The sequence below is a fragment of the Dermacentor albipictus genome, chromosome 9 (assembly GCF_038994185.2).
Source record: "Dermacentor albipictus isolate Rhodes 1998 colony chromosome 9, USDA_Dalb.pri_finalv2, whole genome shotgun sequence".
NCBI lineage: Eukaryota > Metazoa > Arthropoda > Arachnida > Ixodida > Ixodidae > Dermacentor > Dermacentor albipictus.
The window spans coordinates 1,536,663-1,556,991 of record NC_091829.1 but is presented as its reverse complement, the minus strand read 5'-3'; the positions used below and the strand labels follow the sequence as shown (position 1 = coordinate 1,556,991).

Sequence of the window (20,329 nt, the reverse complement as noted above, 5' to 3'; positions counted from 1 at the left end):
CAGCAGCAGCAGACGGAGGACTTCCATCGGTCGTCTCGCTCATGGCTCAGAAAGAACTGGCAGATAATTTCGCAGTGGCGAACGGCAGCGGCAATTTCGGCTCGGGCGGTGCACATATACAGATCCGCCGCCACCGATCTGGCTCTCTGATTGCCACCGCACAGGGGTTGCATTGGATGAGGAGCGAAGAAAGGAATTAAGTTCGAGCCGGCGCTTTGACAACCGGAGACTCGCAGGAAGAGGGGGGAAGGGGGGTGGCGTGTACACCCAGCGGCAAACGATGGGGGCAGAAGCGCGCGCAGCAAGCGGACAACACGATAAAGGGAGGAGGGAAGAGATAGCAGCGACTGACTGATGCCGCTGACGCCGATAGTGAGTCAAGCCCAGCTGCGGAGTTGGTTTCAGGGACAACGCCGCCGATGCCGACACAAACAATATGATACCCTCGCTTCCGCAGCGCTAAGAACCAGGTCTAGCCGTGGGAAGGTGGTCACGTATTCGTCGACGTGCCGGGGCCTACGTGAAATAACCGGCGCGTCGGCAACTGAAGAGCACCCTATCCGCCACACAAGTACAGGGGGGGGGGACCCTTTCCTCCTCTTTCTGCATGGCGGCGACGGTGTTCTATGCAGTCACGTTATCTTGACTCTCTAGCGGCGTCAGCGGCATCCAGCGGTATCAGTCGGTCGCTGCTAGCGCTGGGGGGATGAAAGGGGGCGGAGCTGGTTACGAGGCCGACACAACGCCGACGACGACGCGAAACCCAGGAACGGACGCCAAAGAGCTGCGCTCTAAAAAAACTGTGACACATCTACAGATTTGCTGGCAAAATTATTGAGCAGAGCTGGAGGAGGAAAAGCGATCGATTGTTTCGAATAGTTGTTTTCAGGAGAAGGTACGTATGGGCCAAATATTGTGGTGACGCGTAGTGTATACGGCAATATTTTCTCTTAATTCTGAAATCTCGCTGTAAAAAGAGTTGTTCTTTTTTGTGGCCGAGCTGTATGTCTGGAGTAAACGATAATTATAAAAATCATGCACATTTATTACCCTAAACTGTTTAAAGAGTTGCTGTGTGTGAAAATCATATCGCACGTTTGCAATCTGCCTCCTCTCCCTGACACCTATCTACCATTAGGCAGACCTCCACTCTGGACTTGCACGTTAGTAGAAGGATAAGCGCTGTACTTGCTGCAATGCTTTTGCGGGGGAGTAACGCCTAATTACAGCTGTCAAGAGGCTAAAGTGGCGACGCCGTGAAAGCTCAGAAAGGCATTCTGCACACGCAACGCCATGGAAAGGTCCAAATGACTTCAAATGGTGACGACGAATGCGCGAGCAGTGGAAAGGGCAGAAGGGGCAGAATGGGAATGCTGGTATGACGACAGGCATCGGTGCCAGCTGTGGGAGAAGACGACGACGAACGCGCAAGCAGTGGCACGGGCTGGAGGAGCAGTACTGGAACGCTGGCATGATGACCGGCATCGGTGCCAGCTTTGGAATAAGACGACGACTAACGCTCAAGCAGTGGCACGGGCTGGAGGAGCAGTACGGGAACGCTGGCATGATGACCGGCATCGGTACCAGCTGTGGGATAAGACGACGACGAACGCGCAAGCAGTGGCACGGGCTGGAGGAGCAGTACGGGAACGCTGGCATGATGACAGGCATCGGTACCAGCTGTGGGAGAAGACGACCACGAACGCGCGAGCAGTGGCACGGGCTGGAGGAGCAGTACGGGAACGCTGGCATGATGACCGGCATCGGTGCCAGCTTTCGAATAAGACGACGACGAACGCGCAAGCAGTGGCACGGGCTGGAGGAGCAGAACGGGAACGCTGGCATGATGACCGGCATCGGTGCCAGCTTTGGAATAAGACGACGACGAACGCGCAAGCAGTGGCACGGGCTGGAGGAGCAGTACGGGAACGCTGGCATGATGACCGGCATCGGTGCCAGCTTTGGAATAAGACGACGACGAACGCGCAAGCAGTGGCACGGGCTGGAGGAGCAGTACGGGAACGCTGGCATGATGACCGGCATCGGTACCAGCTGTGCGATAAGACGACGACGAACGCGCAAGCAGTCGCACGGGCTGGAGGAGCAGAACGGGAACGCTGGCATGATGACCGGCATCGGTGCCAGCTTTGGAATAAGACGACGACGAACGCGCAAGCAGTGGCACGGGCTGGAGGAGCAGTACGGGAACGCTGGCATGATGACCGGCATCGGTGCCAGCTTTGGAATAAGACGACGACGAACGCGCAAGCAGTGGCACGGGCTGGAGGAGCAGAACGGGAACGCTGGCATGATGACCGGCATCGGTACCAGCTGTGGGATAAGACGACGACGAACGCGCAAGCAGTGGCACGGGCTGGAGGAGCAGTACGGGAAAGCTGGCATGATGACAGGCATTGGTACCAGCTGTGGGAGAAGACGACCACGAACGCGCGAGCAGTGGCACGGGCTGGAGGAGCAGTACGGGAACGCTGGCATGATGACCGGCATCGGTGCCAGCTTTGGAATAAGACGACGACGAACGCGCAAGCAGTGGCACTGGCTGGAGGAGCAGTACGGGAACGCTGGCATGATGACAGGCATCGGTACCAGCTGTGGGAAAAGACGACCACGAACGCGCGAGCAGTGGCACGGGCTGGAGGAGCAGTACGGGAACGCTGGCATGATGACCGGCATCGGTACCATCTTTGGAATAAGACGACGACGAACGCGCAAGCAGTGGCACGGGCTGGAGGAGCAGTACGGGAACGCTGGCATGATGACAGGCATCGGTACCAGCTGTGGGATAAGACGACGACGAACGCGCAAGCAGTGGCACGGGCTGGAGGAGCAGTACGGGAACGCTGGCATGATGACAGGCATCGGTACCAGCTGTGGGAGAAGACGACCACGAACGCGCGAGCAGTGGCACGGGCTGGAGGAGCAGTACGGGAACGCTGGCATGATGACCGGCATCGGTGCCAGCTTTGGAATAAGACGACGACGAACGCGCAAGCAGTGGCACGGGCTGGAGGAGCAGTACGGGAACGCTGGCATGATGACAGGCATCGGTACCAGCTGTGGGAGAAGACGACCACGAACGCGCGAGCAGTGGCATGGGCTGGAGGAGCAGTACGGGAACGCTGGCATGATGACCGGCATCGGTACCAGCTTTGGAATAAGACGACGACGAACGCGCAAGCAGTGGCACGGGCTGGAGGAGCAGTACGGGAACGCTGGCATGATGACCGGCATCGGTACCAGCTGTGGGATAAGACGACGACGAACGCGCAAGCAGTGGCACGGGCTGGAGAAGCAGTACGGGAACGCTGGCATGATGACAGGCATCGGTACCAGCTGTGGGAGAAGACGACCACGAACGCGCGAGCAGTGGCACGGGCTGGAGGAGCAGTACGGGAACGCTGGCATGATGACCGGCATCGGTGCCAGCTTTGGAATAAGACGACGACGAACGCGCAAGCAGTGGCACGGGCTGGAGGAGCAGTACGGGAACGCTGGCATGATGTCAGGCATCGGTACCAGCTGTGGGAGAAGACGACCACGAACGCGCGAGCAGTGGCACGGGCTGGAGGAGCAGTACGGGAACGCTGGCATGATGACCGGCATCGGTACCAGCTTTGGAATAAGACTACGACGAACGCGCAAGCAGTGGCACGGGCTGGAGGAGCAGTACGGGAACGCTGGCATGATGACCGGCATCAATACCAGCTGTGGGATAAGACGACGACGAACGCGCAAGCAGTGGCACGGGCTGAAGGGCAGTATGGGAACGCTGGCATGATGACAGGCATCGGTACCAGCTGTGGGAGAAGACGACCACGAACGCGCGAGCAGTGGCGCGGGCTGAAGGGGCCGTATAGGAATGCTGGTATGATGACAGGCATCGGTGCCAGCTGTGGGAGAAGACGACGACGAACGCGCGAGCAGTGGCACGGGATGAAGGGCAGTATGGGAACGCTGGCATGATGACAGGCATCGGTACCAGCTGTTGGAGAAGACGACCACGAACGCGCGAGCAGTGGCACGGGCTGAAGGGGCCGTATAGGAATGCTGGTATGATGACAGGCATCGGTGCCAGCTGTGGGATAAGACGACGACGAACGCGCAAGCAGTGGCACGGGCTGGAGAAGCAGTACGGGAACGCTGGCATGATGACAGGCATCGGTACCAGCTGTGGGAGAAGACGACCACGAACGCGCGAGCAGTGGCACGGGCTGGAGGAGCAGTAGAGGAACGCTGGCATGATGACCGGCATCGGTACCAGCTTTGGAATAAGACGACGACGAACGCGCAAGCAGTGGCACGGGCTGGAGGAGCAGTACGGGAACGCTGGCATGATGACCGGCATCGGTACCAGCTTTGGAATAAGACGACGACGAACGCGCAAGCAGTGGCACGGGCTGGAGGAGCAGAACGGGAACGCTGGCATGATGACAGGCATCGGTACCAGCTGTGGGAGAAGACGCCCAGGAACGCGCGAGCAGTGGCACGGGCTGGAGGAGCAGTACGGGAACGCTGGCATGATGACCGGCATCGGTAACAGCTTTGGAATAAGACGACGACGAACGCGCAAGCAGTGGCACGGGCTGGAGGAGCAGTACGGGAACGCTGGCATGATGACCGGCATCGGTACCAGCTGTGGGATAAGACGACGACGAACGCGCAAGCAGTGGCACGGGCTGGAGGAGCAGTACGGGAACGCTGGCATGATGACAGGCATTGGTACCAGCTGTGGGAGAAGACGACCACGAACGCGCGAGCAGTGGCACGGGCTGGAGGAGCAGTACGGGAACGCTGGCATGATGACCGGCATCGGTGCCAGCTTTGGAATAAGACGACGACGAACGCGCAAGCAGTGGCACGGGCTGGAGGAGCAGTACGGGAACGCTGGCATGATGACAGGCATCGGTACCAGCTGTGGGAGAAGACGACCACGAACGCGCGAGCAGTGGCACGGGCTGGAGGAGCAGTACGGGAACGCTGGCATGATGACAGGCATCGGTACCAGCTGTGGGAGAAGACGCCCAGGAACGCGCGAGCAGTGGCACGGGCTGGAGGAGCAGTACGGGAACGCTGGCATGATGACCGGCATCGGTACCAGCTTTGGAATAAGACGACGACGAACGCGCAAGCAGTGGCACGGGCTGGAGGAGCAGTACGGGAACGCTGGCATGATGACCGGCATCGGTACCAGCTGTGGGATAAGACGACGACGAACGCGCAAGCAGTGGCACGGGCTGGAGGAGCAGTACGGGAAAGCTGGCATGATGACAGGCATTGGTACCAGCTGTGGGAGAAGACGACCACGAACGCGCGAGCAGTGGCACGGGCTGGAGGAGCAGTACGGGAACGCTGGCATGATGACCGGCATCGGTGCCAGCTTTGGAATAAGACGACGACGAACGCGCAAGCAGTGGCACTGGCTGGAGGAGCAGTACGGGAACGCTGGCATGATGACAGGCATCGGTACCAGCTGTGGGAAAAGACGACCACGAACGCGCGAGCACTGGCATGGGCTGGAGGAGCAGTACGGGAACGCTGGCATGATGACCGGCATCGGTACCATCTTTGGAATAAGACGACGACGAACGCGCAAGCAGTGGCACGGGCTGGAGGAGCAGTACGGGAACGCTGGCATGATGACAGGCATCGGTACCAGCTGTGGGATAAGACGACGACGAACGCGCAAGCAGTGGCACGGGCTGGAGGAGCAGTACGGGAACGCTGGCATGATGACAGGCATCGGTACCAGCTGTGGGAGAAGACGACCACGAACGCGCGAGCAGTGGCACGGGCTGGAGGAGCAGTACGGGAACGCTGGCATGATGACCGGCATCGGTGCCAGCTTTGGAATAAGACGACGACGAACGCGCAAGCAGTGGCACGGGCTGGAGGAGCAGTACGGGAACGCTGGCATGATGACAGGCATCGGTACCAGCTGTGGGAGAAGACGACCACGAACGCGCGAGCAGTGGCACGGGCTGGAGGAGCAGTACGGGAACGCTGGCATGATGACCGGCATCGGTACCAGCTTTGGAATAAGACGACGACGAACGCGCAAGCAGTGGCACGGGCTGGAGGAGCAGTACGGGAACGCTGGCATGATGACCGGCATCGGTACCAGCTGTGGGATAAGACGACGACGAACGCGCAAGCAGTGGCACGGGCTGGAGAAGCAGTACGGGAACGCTGGCATGATGACAGGCATCGGTACCAGCTGTGGGAGAAGACGACCACGAACGCGCGAGCAGTGGCACGGGCTGGAGGAGCAGTACGGGAACGCTGGCATGATGACCGGCATCGGTACCAGCTGTGGGATAAGACGACGACGAACGCGCAAGCAGTGGCACGGGCTGGAGAAGCAGTACGGGAACGCTGGCATGATGACAGGCATCGGTACCAGCTGTGGGAGAAGACGACCACGAACGCGCGAGCAGTGGCACGGGCTGGAGGAGCAGTACGGGAACGCTGGCATGATGACCGGCATCGGTACCATCTTTGGAATAAGACGACGACGAACGCGCAAGCAGTGGCACGGGCTGGAGGAGCAGTACGGGAACGCTGGCATGATGACCGGCATCGGTGCCAGCTTTGGAATAAGACGACGACGAACGCGCAAGCAGTGGCACGGGCTGGAGGAGCAGAACGGGAACGCTGGCATGATGACCGGCATCGGTACCAGCTGTGGGATAAGACGACGACGAACGCGCAAGCAGTGGCACGGGCTGGAGGAGCAGTACGGGAAAGCTGGCATGATGACAGGCATTGGTACCAGCTGTGGGAGAAGACGACCACGAACGCGCGAGCAGTGGCACGGGCTGGAGGAGCAGTACGGGAACGCTGGCATGATGACCGGCATCGGTGCCAGCTTTGGAATAAGACGACGACGAACGCGCAAGCAGTGGCACTGGCTGGAGGAGCAGTACGGGAACGCTGGCATGATGACAGGCATCGGTACCAGCTGTGGGAAAAGACGACCACGAACGCGCGAGCAGTGGCACGGGCTGGAGGAGCAGTACGGGAACGCTGGCATGATGACCGGCATCGGTACCATCTTTGGAATAAGACGACGACGAACGCGCAAGCAGTGGCACGGGCTGGAGGAGCAGTACGGGAACGCTGGCATGATGACAGGCATCGGTACCAGCTGTGGGATAAGACGACGACGAACGCGCAAGCAGTGGCACGGGCTGGAGGAGCAGTACGGGAACGCTGGCATGATGACAGGCATCGGTACCAGCTGTGGGAGAAGACGACCACGAACGCGCGAGCAGTGGCACGGGCTGGAGGAGCAGTACGGGAACGCTGGCATGATGACCGGCATCGGTGCCAGCTTTGGAATAAGACGACGACGAACGCGCAAGCAGTGGCACGGGCTGGAGGAGCAGTACGGGAACGCTGGCATGATGACAGGCATCGGTACCAGCTGTGGGAGAAGACGACCACGAACGCGCGAGCAGTGGCATGGGCTGGAGGAGCAGTACGGGAACGCTGGCATGATGACCGGCATCGGTACCAGCTTTGGAATAAGACGACGACGAACGCGCAAGCAGTGGCACGGGCTGGAGGAGCAGTACGGGAACCCTGGCATGATGACCGGCATCGGTACCAGCTGTGGGATAAGACGACGACGAACGCGCAAGCAGTGGCACGGGCTGGAGAAGCAGTACGGGAACGCTGACATGATGACAGGCATCGGTACCAGCTGTGGGAGAAGACGACCACGAACGCGCGAGCAGTGGCACGGGCTGGAGGAGCAGTACGGGAACGCTGGCATGATGACCGGCATCGGTGCCAGCTTTAGAATAAGACGACGACGAACGCGCAAGCAGTGGCACGGGCTGGAGGAGCAGTACGGGAACGCTGGCATGATGTCAGGCATCGGTACCAGCTGTGGGAGAAGACGACCACGAACGCGCGAGCAGTGGCACGGGCTGGAGGAGCAGTACGGGAACGCTGGCATGATGACCGGCATCGGTACCAGCTTTGGAATAAGACTACGACGAACGCGCAAGCAGTGGCACGGGCTGGAGGAGCAGTACGGGAACGCTGGCATGATGATCGGCATCAATACCAGCTGTGGGATAAGACGACGACGAACGCGCAAGCAGTGGCACGGGCTGAAGGGCAGTATGGGAACGCTGGCATGATGACAGGCATCGGTACCAGCTGTGGGAGAAGACGACACGAACGCGCGAGCAGTGGCACGGGCTGAAGGGGCCGTATAGGAATTTATTTTATTTATTTATACAATACTGCAGGCCCAAATGAGGGCCCAAGCAGGAGGGGCAGAATACATAAATATTTGCATATGCACGTGCTTATATATACATACAGACATGAAAAGAAAATACAAAAGCAATGCAACATATGTAAATATTATAAGAAAACAAAAAATGAAAGCGACGACTAATAAGATTAAGAGAAGGTACACTGAAGGAAGGCAACTTGACAAACATTAGAACTGTATCACACGCATATGTGAGCACTGGCAACCACTATCGAGACAGGGGAAAAAAAAAAGTACCAGAAGTTGAACGAGCGCTCATTGCAAAATACTGTATAGAATAAGGATGATGTGGAAAGTATTATACAATATTCACGTTTAAAAAAAAAGAAGAAAACAGTAACAAGGTTTGCCCATATGGCAATACCCCCAGTATCAAAGACACAAGCGGTCAATAGAATCTGTGTTTATCAATTGTGATAATGGCAGGCTGTTCCAATCTGTTACAGTGCGAGGGAAGAATGAAAACTTGAAAAGGTTAGTTCGGGTGTTATAAGGCGTCAAAGAATCAGCGTGACGATGCCGTGTTCGGCGCGCTGTAAGTGGTTGAACATAAGCCTGCGGCTGGAGGGACAAACAGTTGTTTTTAAGCAAGAAAAGAAATTTCAGTCGTTGTATTTTCCTGCGTAGTTGTAGCGTTTGGATATTATGTTGAATCATTAGGCTAGTAGGAGAGTCACTCAGTCTATATTTAGAAAAAATAAACCTGACAGCTTTACGTTGGACCATCTCTAAAGTGTTAATGTTAATTTTCTTATAGGGATCCCACACAATGCATGCATATTCCAGTTTCGGTCGGATGAGTGAAGTGTAAGCCAGTAATCTAGTACTAGAGGGAGCGTGCTTTAGTTTGTGCCTGAGAAGACAAAGTTTCCTGAAAGACGAGCTACATACGTTAGAAATGTGCCTATTCCAGCTGAGGTCACTGGTTATTGTGATTCCAAGATAGTTATATTCGCTGACCTTGGTTAGTGGTTCCGTGCCGAGGTTATAGACAAACGACATTTTATTAATTTTTTTTGTTATGGACATATAAACAGTTTTTTCTCTGTTCAATTCCATACCCCACCGACTGCACCAGGAAAGAATGTTTTGAAGGTCAGAGTTAAGCATTAATTGATCATCGTGGCAAGTCACCTCGTTAAACAACACACAATCGTCAGCAAACAGTCTAACTTGAACGGGATGAGAAATTTCGTTAGTGATGTCGTTTATGTAAATTAGAAATAGTAAAGGTCCTAGCACGCTACCTTGAGGTACTCCAGAGGTTACTGAAAGTTCGTTAGAAGAGTAATTATCAATTGAAACGAACTGCTTGCGATTAGATAGATAAGCCGCCACCCAGTTAATAATATAGGCTGGAAGATCTACTGACTGTAATTTTTCTATAAGTTTATTGTGAGGTACAAGGTCAAACGCTTTCTTAAAGTCTAAAAATATTACGTCAATTTGGCTTGACTTGTCAAGAGCACTTGCGAAGTTGTGAATAATTGTGGTTAATTGTGTCACAGTAGAAAAACCCTTCCGGAAACCATGCTGATGAGGAGACAGTACGTTGTTGTCATTTAGGAATTTGGTATGCTGGTATGCTGGAATTTGGAATGCTGGTATGATGACAGGCATCGGTGCCAGCTGTGGGAGAAGACGACGACGAACGCGCGAGCAGTGGCACGGGATGAAGGGCAGTATGGGAACGCTGGCATGATGACAGGCATCGGTACCAGCTGTTGGAGAAGACGACCACGAACGCGCGAGCAGTGGCACGGGCTGAAGGGGCCGTATAGGAATGCTGGTATGATGACAGGCATCGGTGCCAGCTGTGGGATAAGACGACGACGAACGCGCAAGCAGTGGCACGGGCTGGAGAAGCAGTACGGGAACGCTGGCATGATGACAGGCATCGGTACCAGCTGTGGGAGAAGACGACCACGAACGCGCGAGCAGTGGCACGGGCTGGAGGAGCAGTACGGGAACGCTGGCATGATGACCGGCATCGGTACCAGCTTTGGAATAAGACGACGACGAACGCGCAAGCAGTGGCACGGGCTGGAGGAGCAGTACGGGAACGCTGGCATGATGACCGGCATCGGTACCAGCTGTGGGATAAGACGACGACGAACGCGCAAGCAGTGGCACGGGCTGGAGAAGCAGTACGGGAACGCTGGCATGATGACAGGCATCGGTACCAGCTGTGGGAGAAGACGACCACGAACGCGCGAGCAGTGGCACGGGCTGGAGGAGCAGTACGGGAACGCTGGCATGATGACCGGCATCGGTGCCAGCTTTGGAATAAGACGACGACGAACGCGCAAGCAGTGGCACGGGCTGGAGGAGCAGTACGGGAACGCTGGCATGATGTCAGGCATCGGTACCAGCTGTGGGAGAAGACGACCACGAACGCGCGAGCAGTGGCACGGGCTGGAGGAGCAGTACGGGAACGCTGGCATGATGACCGGCATCGGTACCAGCTTTGGAATAAGACTACGACGAACGCGCAAGCAGTGGCACGGGCTGGAGGAGCAGTACGGGAACGCTGGCATGATGACCGGCATCAGTACCAGCTGTGGGATAAGACGACGACGAACGCGCAAGCAGTGGCACGGGCTGAAGGGCAGTATGGGAACGCTGGCATGATGACAGGCATCGGTACCAGCTGTGGTAGAAGACGACCACGAACGCGCGAGCAGTGGCACGGGCTGAAGGGGCCGTATAGGAATGCTGGTATGATGACAGGCATCGGTGCCAGCTGTGGGAGAAGACGACGACGAACGCGCGAGCAGTGGCACGGGCTGAAGGGCAGTATGGGAACGCTGGCATGATGACAGGCATCGGTACCAGCTGTTGGAGAAGACGACCACGAACGCGCGAGCAGTGGCACGGGCTGAAGGGGCCGTATAGGAATGCTGGTATGATGACAGGCATCGGTGCCAGCTGTGGGATAAGACGACGACGAACGCGCAAGCAGTGGCACGGGCTGGAGAAGCAGTACGGGAACGCTGGCATGATGACAGGCATCGGTACCAGCTGTGGGAGAAGACGACCACGAACGCGCGAGCAGTGGCACGGGCTGGAGGAGCAGTACGGGAACGCTGGCATGATGACCGGCATCGGTACCAGCTTTGGAATAAGACGACGACGAACGCGCAAGCAGTGGCACGGGCTGGAGGAGCAGTACGGGAACGCTGGCATGATGACCGGCATCGGTACCAGCTGTGGGATAAGACGACGACGAACGCGCAAGCAGTGGCACGGGCTGGAGGAGCAGTACGGGAACGCTGGCATGATGACAGGCATTGGTACCAGCTGTGGGAGAAGACGACCACGAACGCGCGAGCAGTGGCACGGGCTGGAGGAGCAGTACGGGAACGCTGGCATGATGACCGGCATCGGTGCCAGCTTTGGAATAAGACGACGACGAACGCGCAAGCAGTGGCACGGGCTGGAGGAGCAGTACGGGAACGCTGGCATGATGACAGGCATCGGTACCAGCTGTGGGAGAAGACGACCACGAACGCGCGAGCAGTGGCACGGGCTGGAGGAGCAGTACGGGAACGCTGGCATGATGACAGGCATCGGTACCAGCTGTGGGAGAAGACGCCCAGGAACGCGCGAGCAGTGGCACGGGCTGGAGGAGCAGTACGGGAACGCTGGCATGATGACAGGCCTCGGTACCAGCTGTGGGAGAAGACGACCACGAACGCGCGAGCAGTGGCACGGGCTGGAGGAGCAGTACGGGAACGCTGGCATGATGACCGGCATCGGTGCCAGCTTTGGAATAAGACGACGACGAACGCGCAAGCAGTGGCACGGGCTGGAGGAGCAGTACGGGAACGCTGGCATGATGACAGGCATCGGTACCAGCTGTGGGAGAAGACGACCACGAACGCGCCAGCAGTGGCACGGGCTGGAGGAGCAGTACGGGAACGCTGGCATGATGACCGGCATCGGTACCAGCTTTGGAATAAGACGACGACGAACGCGCAAGCAGTGGCACGGGCTGGAGGAGCAGTACGGGAACGCTGGCATGACGACCGGCATCGGTACCAGCTGTGGGATAAGACGACGACGAACGCGCAAGCAGTGGCACGGGCTGGAGAAGCAGTACGGGAACGCTGGCATGATGACAGGCATCGGTACCAGCTGTGGGAGAAGACGACCACGAACGCGCGAGCAGTGGCACGGGCTGGAGGAGCAGTACGGGAACGCTGGCATGATGACCGGCATCGGTGCCAGCTTTGGAATAAGACGACGACGAACGCGCAAGCAGTGGCACGGGCTGGAGGAGCAGTACGGGAACGCTGGCATGATGTCAGGCATCGGTACCAGCTGTGGGAGAAGACGACCACGAACGCGCGAGCAGTGGCACGGGCTGGAGGAGCAGTACGGGAACGCTGGCATGATGACAGGCATCGGTACCAGCTGTGGGAGAAGACGCCCAGGAACGCGCGAGCAGTGGCACGGGCTGGAGGAGCAGTACGGGAACGCTGGCATGATGACAGGCATCGGTACCAGCTGTGGGAGAAGACGACCACGAACGCGCGAGCAGTGGCACGGGCTGGAGGAGCAGTACGGGAACGCTGGCATGATGACCGGCATCGGTGCCAGCTTTGGAATAAGACGACGACGAACGCGCAAGCAGTGGCACGGGCTGGAGGAGCAGTACGGGAACGCTGGCATGATGACAGGCATCGGTACCAGCTGTGGGAGAAGACGACCACGAACGCGCCAGCAGTGGCACGGGCTGGAGGAGCAGTACGGGAACGCTGGCATGATGACCGGCATCGGTACCAGCTTTGGAATAAGACGACGACGAACGCGCAAGCAGTGGCACGGGCTGGAGGAGCAGTACGGGAACGCTGGCATGACGACCGGCATCGGTACCAGCTGTGGGATAAGACGACGACGAACGCGCAAGCAGTGGCACGGGCTGGAGAAGCAGTACGGGAACGCTGGCATGATGACAGGCATCGGTACCAGCTGTGGGAGAAGACGACCACGAACGCGCGAGCAGTGGCACGGGCTGGAGGAGCAGTACGGGAACGCTGGCATGATGACCGGCATCGGTGCCAGCTTTGGAATAAGACGACGACGAACGCGCAAGCAGTGGCACGGGCTGGAGGAGCAGTACGGGAACGCTGGCGTGATGTCAGGCATCGGTACCAGCTGTGGGAGAAGACGACCACGAACGCGCGAGCAGTGGCACGGGCTGGAGGAGCAGTACGGGAACGCTGGCATGATGACCGGCATCGGTACCAGCTTTGGAATAAGACTACGACGAACGCGCAAGCAGTGGCACGGGCTGGAGGAGCAGTACGGGAACGCTGGCATGATGACCGGCATCGGTACCAGCTGTGGGATAAGACGACGACGAACGCGCAAGCAGTGGCACGGGCTGAAGGGCAGTATGGGAACGCTGGCATGATGACAGGCATCGGTACCAGCTGTGGGAGAAGACGACCACGAACGCGCGAGCAGTGGCACGGGCTGAAGGGGCCGTATAGGAATGCTGGTATGATGACAGGCATCGGTGCCAGCTGTGGGAGAAGACGACGACGAACGCGCGAGCAGTGGCACGGGCTGAAGGGCAGTATGGGAACGCTGGCATGATGACAGGCATCGGTACCAGCTGTGGGAGAAGACGACCACGAACGCGCGAGCAGTGGCACGGGCTGAAGGGGCCGTATAGGAATGCTGGTATGATGACAGGCATCGGTGCCAGCTGTGGGAGAAGACGACGACGAACGCGCGAGCAGTGGCACGGGCTGGAGGAGCAGTATGGGAACGCTGGCATGATGAGCGGCATCCGAGCCAGCTGGGTAAGATGAAAAACGCGAGAGCAGCGGCACGAGCGCAAGGGACAGTATGGCAACGTTGGCGTGTTATGAGGCACGCCGTAGTGGGGGACTCCGGAAATTTCGGCCACCTGGGGTTCTTTAAAGGGATACAGAATAAAAATCGAAGAATATAGAGAAAGCCCCACAATTGCATTCCTAAGACACGATTGCTATTGGCGGCGAGGAGTTACGGAGTCGCCATCTATCGGAAGCGCCTCGCTGGCGTAGTATGAGGGATCACGTGGCGCGCTCCTCATAGGTTTTGCTGTCAGCGCTCACTGAAAACGCCACGCACGAGCTCTCCCGGACATTTCTGTAAGTACTTTCGAAACGAGAGAAGTTTTTTACTGTCTAAATAATAATCTTGGGCAAACTGAAAGCACGCAATCGTTTACAGACGCTATCTCTTTACCGAATACGTACAGTGAACGCCACTGCGCGCGGTTGCCACGATGAAGTCTCCCGAACCAGCTTCTTGCGTGAAAGGTAGGTAAACGCTGAGAGCAAACTATGTGAAATATGTTCTTACAGTGTTTGTATAACTAAATGGAGCGTAATAGAACGAAGCCTCAAGCAGCGATCGCGCAGATACGCAGCGACCGACTGCGCGTCTGCATGATTGTCCGCGCACTTTCGCTTTCCCCACGCGCGCGTTTTCGCACCGTGCCATGAGCTTTAGGCCGCAGAATATTAGCATTTGACAGTATACAAGCAACCATTGTTGCGTGGGTGCTATCATAGCTGTTCAAAAATAATTTCATTGTAGAGACTTCGACGCCTACAGGGACTGTGATGTGCCGTCGCGACGATTCAATATTTTTATGCGAAGCATATTACGAGAGCTCAACCCAGCTCCTCAGGCGCGGCGGTGACCATGAAATCACGTGACACCGTGACGTCACGACAGAGGAGAAGTGGCTTTGGCTCAACTCTTGCAAGACGGGCTGGGTGGGAATCGAACCAGGGTCTCCGGAGTGTGGGACGGAGACGCTACCACTGAGCCACGAGTACAACGCTTCAAAGCGGTACAAAAGCGCCTCTAGTGAATGCGGTGTTGCCTTAGAAACGCGCTGTTTCTAAGGCGTGCGTCTCTTGCTCAGGCGCACATTTCGTTGCCGCGCCGAACGCTGCTTTGCTCGACGCTCACCGCGTCCAATGCGGGGCGCGTAGTCGCTGCCCTGTAGCCCATTGTCTTACACCCCTTGGCGGGTCGACGGGAACGCTGTCGCGTTCCACTCTTGAAGGCGAAGAAGTAATGCATGAGTTGTTTCTTCGTCTAGCCGAACCAAATATAGCCAAGCAACAGCAGTTCACCAGGCTAAACAGTGGTTCAACAACTAAAATAAAGGCTAGTATGCTTCGCATCCTGGGCTTAACCTTACCTAAGCCACAGCCATTTTTTTCTTCTAAATTCTTTGAACTTTCAATATTATTTTTCGAGTTGCGTCGCACTGTATGTTTATCGTTGTTCTCAGCGAGCAATTTGCCGCTGCTCCTTTTTTGTAATCCAGTGCATTAATTCATAACATAAACATGACCATATGCCGCGCTTTTTTTAAATGTGCTTCTTACCGCTGCCTTTCCACTCCACTGTACTTGCCAGTATCTATAACATGGACAAGTTCATAGACGAAAACATCATGACATTACTCGAGCAGCGGACTGGGGCGAGCGTCTCAGTGCGCGTTTTCAGAACATCGCAGACCGGGCGCCGTAGCAGAAATCTTCCTCGCGTCTGTGCTTGCTGCATACCCGAGTTGTAGCCGATGACTGTTTGCCGGTTATATGTTTCGCGAACCAAGCTTCACGCAGCTTCTTGTCCTGCGGCTACGTGTGAATAAGGCTGACACCGGCCTCCGTTACGTGCGTCTGGCCCTGCGGCACCGAGCAGTAGCCTACCATGTTGCGCGCCTTCAAAGGCAGCCACTACCTATTGTAGTGCTTTCAAGCGTTGTAAAGGAGACACTCGAAGGGGGAAAATTTCGCCACTAAATGAGGACCGCAGCGTACGAGGGAATTTAAACTCGTTTTCAGCTCGCTTCGGCGCGCCCGAAGCAGCCGACGCGGCCGCTATGTCCACGTGATCCCTCCTAGCACGTCACGCCGACGGTGGCGCCAGCTTTTCCAGTGGTGGAGCTCGAGGCCAATAGTATATAGTCATTATTCGGGTTACTTTTGAGCGGATGGCTTTATTTTTGACTCTATGAGCGACCATCGCGTTACTCGCAAAGCGCTCCCGACAACAAGCCGGCGGATCTGACGTCAGACCTACCCTCAGCAGCCGCGGAGCGAGCTGGCCGGCTGCGCACTTTTGTTTTCCTCGCGCTGCGCAGTGCAAAATGCAAAGTTCTAGTGAGAGCGATAGCATGAGCGGAATTTATGACTCCGACTTGGATGAGCGGCCTACTGAACGACCACGAACGATAAAGGCGTATGCCTACGATCCGTCCGCGTCGTCAAGCGAAATTGACGACGACCCGCCGCAGCAGTCCCCTTCCGCGGTGCCGAGAGGGTCTGGACCAGCAAAAGAGGTGTTTACACTGTGCATTCCATGTACACGCGTTCGCCCTGAGAGATCAGGGGCGGCATCATAGGTGGAAGCCAGATATAAACGCGGTTCCTGCGGCTCGGATTGCAAGCTCGCACCTGTCACGAATGAGTTTGCGAGACCAGAGGCGCACGCCTCATTGACAGTGTTGCATCCGTGGCGGTGCGCCCAGCGTGATGCACTCACGCAAACGCTTTGCCATGTTTGGCTTCAACAGAGCGAGGACGCTTATGCCTCAGGCTATGCAATGTCAGGCGACGTAAGGAATTTACTCTGCGTTCTGCGCAAAGCGGCTTGCTCCACCCGCTTGGATGGGTAGATGCTAGCGTGCAAAACATGAAAAACACCAATGCACAATACAGGTGCCGTGAGTACACACTGTACAAAAAAAAAGAAAACGTAGAAATCGTTGAAGATATTGACGCGTGCAGACCTCCCTTTACCTACGCCATCGGAGCAGGTGTGGCCGGCGGCGTGAGCATAACAGTCGGCTGCCGACTCTCGCGCGGCAGGTGCTTGATGCGCGCAAGTAGCTGTTTTGAGAATAGATGCGATGAAGCAACGGGTGAGGATTGAAGCCAGGCTTGTGCAGTGACTGAAATGCGCTTCTGTAAGCAGGCAACGTCTTGTTATTCACGGAGTGAACGAGTACATGCGCTGCGGTTTCAGCGTCCCGTTGTTTCATCGCAGCCGAGCACTCCTTCCCTTGGTGCACACGAGATGGCGCCACCAGTCTGATGTCGGCGAATTTTTTTTCGTCAGCCGTCGCTTCAGATGCGGATTTCGATTCATTCTGGCAGAATCGGCCAAACATCTGGCTCAGAACGTCGTACAAACGACAAATTACGGTCACACGGCACCTGTGCGCAAAACTACAGCGTGAACAAGTACGCGAGAAAAAGACTACCGCTGCCTGCCGTTTTCACATGCGTACAGCATACCCTCGGTATAGTGACCCTCGGCATTTTGCGGCGTTGACACGGCTGCTCCACACATCAAACCACAAATCCACGAGATGAAAGACGAGGTTTTCGAACAGATCACACGAGGAAGTGGTACGAATAGGGCGGTCGAACAAAGAAAGCGCGTTGCTGCAAACGTCAACTCGCCCCTTCGCGCGCTCAGTGTGGACGATCGCTCGCAATGGGCCTCGAGGTGGGTAAGCGTGACGTGACATCCGGTTTTGCCAAAGCTTTCGGAGGAGGCCGGTAGGAGCTGTGATTTGAGAAATATTCATTAAAATAATTACTTTTCGCTCACTTCTCCTCAGAAAGAGTGTTGTTTTGGTCGCTCTCGGTGCGACAGCTATCACTGGAGACAGAAATCTCGGCGACAAATTTTTTATTCACTATCCCTTTAAAAGCGTTACTATGAAGTCAAGTTAAAGTGATAAAGCAATGCTCTAGAACGTGTAAGGCGTCAATATAATCGCGTACAGAGCTTTAGTTACCGAGAAATTGAGGTAAATGCACGACACGATTTGAGACCCACCCCCCTCCGTCATTCCGGTAATAGCCTGACGACGAAGGCACTCCTCATCCTAATTTGTCACTATAGTACTCAACTACTCGTATTAAAAAGATCATTTCATTATGTTATAAGACGGAAGAAAATCCTAGTTGTCTTCTCTTGTTCGATTCTAAATGACATTTTGGCGTTACCCTTCAGTAGTATGGGTGGTCGAAAGGTTTCGTTTTCGCTCGACTGCGCGCTCGACTCTGCGCCGCGCGAGCTTTGGAGTTTCAGTTGTTTCGTTATCGCGTCGTGCTGCACTGGTTCTGATGGCTCGCGAAAATTGCATTTGGAACAAGCAGCGAGAATGCCACGTCCATGTGATGTCGTTGGATGCGCGAACTGTCCGCGTAACTTGGCCAAGGGCAGTCGCAGCGGCGAATAAAACGTTACTTATCACTGTGTGCCAACGAGTGAACCTCTCCGTTCGAAGTGGCTAAGTGCCGTACCTCTGCCACAGCGCGTTTGCAAACAGCCAAAAAATCGCATAGTGTGCTCGCTGCATTTTCGTCCAGAGGATTGCGAGTTCAACGCCGACTTACTAAAGTCGTGGGGAGTGCCTTTCAAAGCAATGCTTTCCCGTCGCGCTGTTCCGTCGGTCTTGCCTGCATTCTCCGAAGCGCAAGAACAACTGCAGGTCGAAGACGGGGCGATGAGTGCAGCATTTGGTTTTCACAAGGGAAAAGCTACAAATGTGCGAATATGTACAGCCATGACACACAGTTGCCGTCGTAGTAGTACGCAACGACGCCGGCTGCGCGAGCCCTCAGCAGCAGGTCACGTTCATCAGTGCTTAAACTGCTGAACTCGAGCCCAGCATCGCGAGCCTATGTGTCCCGTGTCAGGGTCGTCCATTGCAACGAGTGTCAAAGTTGGCGTCATAAAATGAAGAACCACCTTATCGTCGCACGCTTTCCCTTCCGCTAGCCACCATAGTTCCGCTTTCGCGCTGCTGTCGGCTCTGTCTTGGCTGTTTCTGGCCGCGCGTTTGCGTTTTACTCACCGATGGCGCAACGTCACTATGAGACCATGACGTCACCACTCCTCGATTGGAGGGCGGGCGATTTGAACTGCGCTAGATGTACGCGGGCGCTTCAGAACGCATTTTCTCTTAAAATAAGTCTTCTCTTCGCATAAAACAAGTGTTTGGAAGTTTCTGGGATGGTATTTCAACAGTCCACGTTGACTTACTATTAACCTTTAACCTTACTATTAACCTGGGCTCGGTGGCTGCGCCACGACACTGTCGTCTAACCCACTGGTTTTCGCCATGCAGATGATCGCCGCTGCCATTTCGCACGTGCTACTGCCCGCACTGGCAGTTGCTTGTTCACGGACCCCCTCGGAGCATGCGCCATTTTGTGACCGGTTTTTGGATCAGCGAGGCGTCGCACATGACTGCGCTTTTCCGGTCACCTACGTACTGCCAGCGCAGCGATGGATGCTCAATTCATCGTGGGTTCCTGCATCGACATCGACGCTCTCCAGCTCGTCCACTATAAAAGACAGCTTACCGCTCCGGCCGCTCTGTGGGCTCGGTGGCTGCGCCACGACACTGTCGTCTAACCCACTGGTTTTCGCCATGCAGGTTGGTACAAGGCACAGCCTTTTTGCTAAGAGGTGTAGCGACTATTGTCTGGTGAAGTTTCCGAGCCCCCATTGCTGCCTTGCTCTTATGGGTGAATGTGTGGAAGTGATTCGCCGCTTACTAATACTCTCTGGCGACGTTGAAACTAACCCGGGACCCGACACGAATGTTGTGTTGAAAGAATTGCAGAAGATTTCAGCCAGTCAGAATACACTAATCAGTGAAGTTCAAGGTTTAAAAAATCAGATTTTAAATACTGATAAGATTCTAATGGACCTTAACAAACGAATGACCGAACTGGAACATCATTACCAGGCCATGATTCCACTTCAAAATGAATTAGAAGCCCTCAAATATGCCGCTGCTCAAACTTCCAGCGTGATATCCGGCCTCGAAAATCGCCTAGACGATGCAGACAACCGGTCCCGAAGGAATAATCTAATTTTCTATGGCCTTCCTGATACTAATCCTAAAGAAACCTTTGCACAATCAGAAAAGTTGATCATGGATGAAATCACGGATATCATGAAGGTAAACCTTGA

General features: G+C 55.9%; 1 protein-coding gene across 5 annotated transcripts in view; it reads left to right on the top strand.

The window, feature by feature from the left end:
* Nucleotides 1–20,098, top strand: part of LOC135909204 (uncharacterized) — a 444,253-nt gene extending 424,155 nt beyond the window's left edge. For 4 of the 5 annotated variants that reach the window (XR_011508287.1, XM_070524870.1, XM_070524867.1 and 1 more), the window contains one exon: nucleotides 19,476–20,098. Coding sequence is in view for 3 of the 5 variants with exons in the window: in XM_070524867.1 (XP_070380968.1) it covers nucleotides 19,476–19,564 (89 nt within the window). In the remaining 2 variants the exon portion in view is untranslated. Of the gene's footprint in view, nucleotides 1–1,138; nucleotides 1,183–19,475 lie in introns of those variants that run through there. The other variant, XR_011508288.1, reaches the window with a different exon arrangement.
* Nucleotides 20,099–20,329: the final 231 nt, after the last annotated feature.